At 53.2% G+C, this 2,610-nt stretch overlaps 1 protein-coding gene across 1 annotated transcript in view; it reads left to right on the top strand.

The window, feature by feature from the left end:
• The window catches only part of IDH3B (isocitrate dehydrogenase 3 (NAD(+)) beta), a gene marked incomplete at its 3' end in the record, with an annotated part of 17,429 nt that extends 14,916 nt beyond the window's left edge, over positions 1–2,513 (top strand). The window contains exons 7-11 of the mRNA XM_018574570.1: positions 202–343; positions 1,362–1,464; positions 1,847–1,993; positions 2,117–2,211; positions 2,453–2,513. Coding sequence (XP_018430072.1) covers positions 202–343; positions 1,362–1,464; positions 1,847–1,993; positions 2,117–2,211; positions 2,453–2,513 — 548 coding nt within the window. The remainder of the gene's footprint in view (positions 1–201; positions 344–1,361; positions 1,465–1,846; positions 1,994–2,116; positions 2,212–2,452) is intronic.
• Between the last annotated feature and the right edge of the window lie 97 nt (positions 2,514–2,610).

The following is a 2,610-nucleotide window of genomic DNA, read 5'->3' as shown; positions in this document are numbered from 1 at the left end:
GGGTCCATGTTGATGGATCTCAGATGTTGGTGACCAGTTTTCCGGGTCCATGTTGATGGATCTCAGATGTTGGTGACCAGGTTTCGGGGTCCATGTTGATGGATCTCAGATGTTGGTGACCAGGTTTCGGGGTCCATGTTGATGGATCTCAGATGTTGGTGACCAGGTTTCGGGGTCCATGTTGATGGCTCTCGTGGTTTTGTTTGCAGAGCGTCAGCGGGGTCATCACGTGTCTGAAGATCATCACCAGGAAGAAATCTACCCGAATCGCCAAGTTTGCCTTTGATTACGCCACGAAGAAAGGGCGCTCCAAAGTGACCGCTGTGCACAAGGCCAACATCATGTGAGTTCCCGGGGACAGTGGTCCCATCGCTCTTCTCGGGGTGTAGGACGAGGAGCGCTCAGGTGGGCGGGGAAACCTCTGCCTCATTATATGGTTCCTTCCTCCTGGGGGAGGTCCGATTCCTGCTGGGGGTCCAAGGCGATCTCTTCCTCTGATGGTGTAGGACGAGGAGCGCTCAGGTGGGCAAATCTGATATCATTAATGAGCTGTGGGCAGAACCCTCTATTACTGGGACACGCCCACATCTGATATCAATGAGCTGTGGGCAGTTCCTCTATTACTGGGACACGCCCACATCTGATATCATTAATGAGCTGTAGGCAGTTCCTCTGTTACTGGGACACGCCCACACCTGCATATCATTAATGAGCTGTAGGCAGTTCCTCTATTACTGGGACACGCCCACACCTGCATATCATTAATGAGCTGTGGGCAGTTCCTCTGTTACTGTGACACGCCCACATCTGATATCATTAATGAGCTGTGGGCAGTTCCTCTATTACTGGGACACGCCCACACCTGCATATCATTAATGAGCTGTGGGCAGTTCCTCTGTTACTGGGACACGCCCACATCTGATATCATTAATGAGCTGTGGGCAGTCCCTCTATTACTGGGACACGCCCACATCTGATTTCATTAATGAGCTGTGGGCAGTTCCTCTATTACTGGGACACGCCCACACCTGCATATCATTAATGAGCTGTGGGCAGTTCCTCTGTTACTGGGACACGCCCACATCTGATATCATTAATGAGCTGTGGGCAGTCCCTCTATTACTGGGACACGCCCACATCTGATTTCATTAATGAGCTGTGGGCAGTTCCTCTATTACTGTGACACGCCCACATCTGATTTCATTAATGAGCTGTGGGCAGTTCCTCTATTACTGGGACACGCCCACACCTGCATATCATTAATGAGTTGTCAATCAGGAATGATGCTGTACAGGGGGAGCTCTCTGTGATGCCGGTCATGTGACTTGGGAATAATCCTGTGATCTGTTTCCACCAATCAGGAAGCTGGGTGACGGACTGTTCCTGCAGTGCTGTAAGGAGGTGTCTGAACTGTATCCCAAAATCCAATATGAAACGATGATCATCGATAACTGCTGCATGCAGGTGAGGCCGGGGCCCCTCCTCCACTGGGGGGCCCTCACCCTTCACCCTCTGGTGGGAGGGGCAGACTCCATGTCTTGTAGCACCTTCTATGTGTCACCCTATGGGGGGAGGGGCGGTCTCCATGTCTTGTAGCACCTTCTATGTGTCACCCTATGGGGGGAGGGGCGGAGTCCATGTCTTGTAGCACCTTCTATGTGTCACCCTATGGTGGGAGGGGCGGAGTCCATGTCTATGTGTCAGCCTATGGTGGGAGGGGCGGAGTCCATGTCTATGTGTCAGCCTATGGTGGGAGGAGCAGACTACATGCCATGCATCCATGGGAGGGGCGGGCTCTGTGTCTCCTGTCCCATTGTGTAATAATTGGGCGTTTTCTTCCCCGCAGCTGGTACAGAACCCATATCAGTTTGACGTTCTGGTAATGCCGAATCTGTACGGCAACATCATCGATAACCTGGCGGCGGGTCTGGTGGGAGGAGCCGGCGTGGTGCCCGGTGAGAGTTACAGTGCGGAGTATGCCGTGTTCGAGACGGTGAGTTCGGGAGGGGGGAGGGGCTCTGGATTGTTCATATGGATTCCCATCGTTCCCACAAACATTGGATAGTAAATGGTGATCCGCCGTAGCAATCATGCGCCCCTTGTTCTGTCTCCGCAGGGGGCCCGTCACCCCTTCGCCCAGGCTGTGGGCCGGAATATCGCCAACCCCACCGCCATGCTGCTGACCGCGGCAAACATGTTACGCCACCTGAAGTAAGTGACCCGTGTATGTGACTCCGCCCTGTTAGCGGCCATATTGGGGTGTTGTGCGGCTCGATTTGAGTCTATGAAAGGATCCCGTGCAGGGACAAGCTGTGATGATGTCGCTCCGGGCCCTGGGCCCCGTGTTGGGGGGGCGTGAATGGACGTGGTGACGTGACGGGTCTTTAATATCTTCATGACTTTATATAAATATGTCTGCCGATCGGGAATGACGAGTTCTCTTTATTTCCAGCCTGGAATATCACTCCGTCCTGATCACCGACGCCGTGAGGAAAGTCATTAAACTGGGGAAGGTGAGAGACTGACCTGCCGGGTATTCCTTCTGCTGGTCCTAATACCATTCTATACCGGTGTCTAACAGGTTAACTCCACCCACTCTATCGCCAGACT

This window comes from Nanorana parkeri, unplaced genomic scaffold (genome assembly GCF_000935625.1).
Source record: "Nanorana parkeri isolate BGI_ZX_2015 unplaced genomic scaffold, ASM93562v1 scaffold3053, whole genome shotgun sequence".
Classification (NCBI taxonomy): Eukaryota; Metazoa; Chordata; class Amphibia; order Anura; family Dicroglossidae; genus Nanorana; species Nanorana parkeri.
This window is presented reverse-complemented; position numbering and strand designations above follow the sequence as displayed.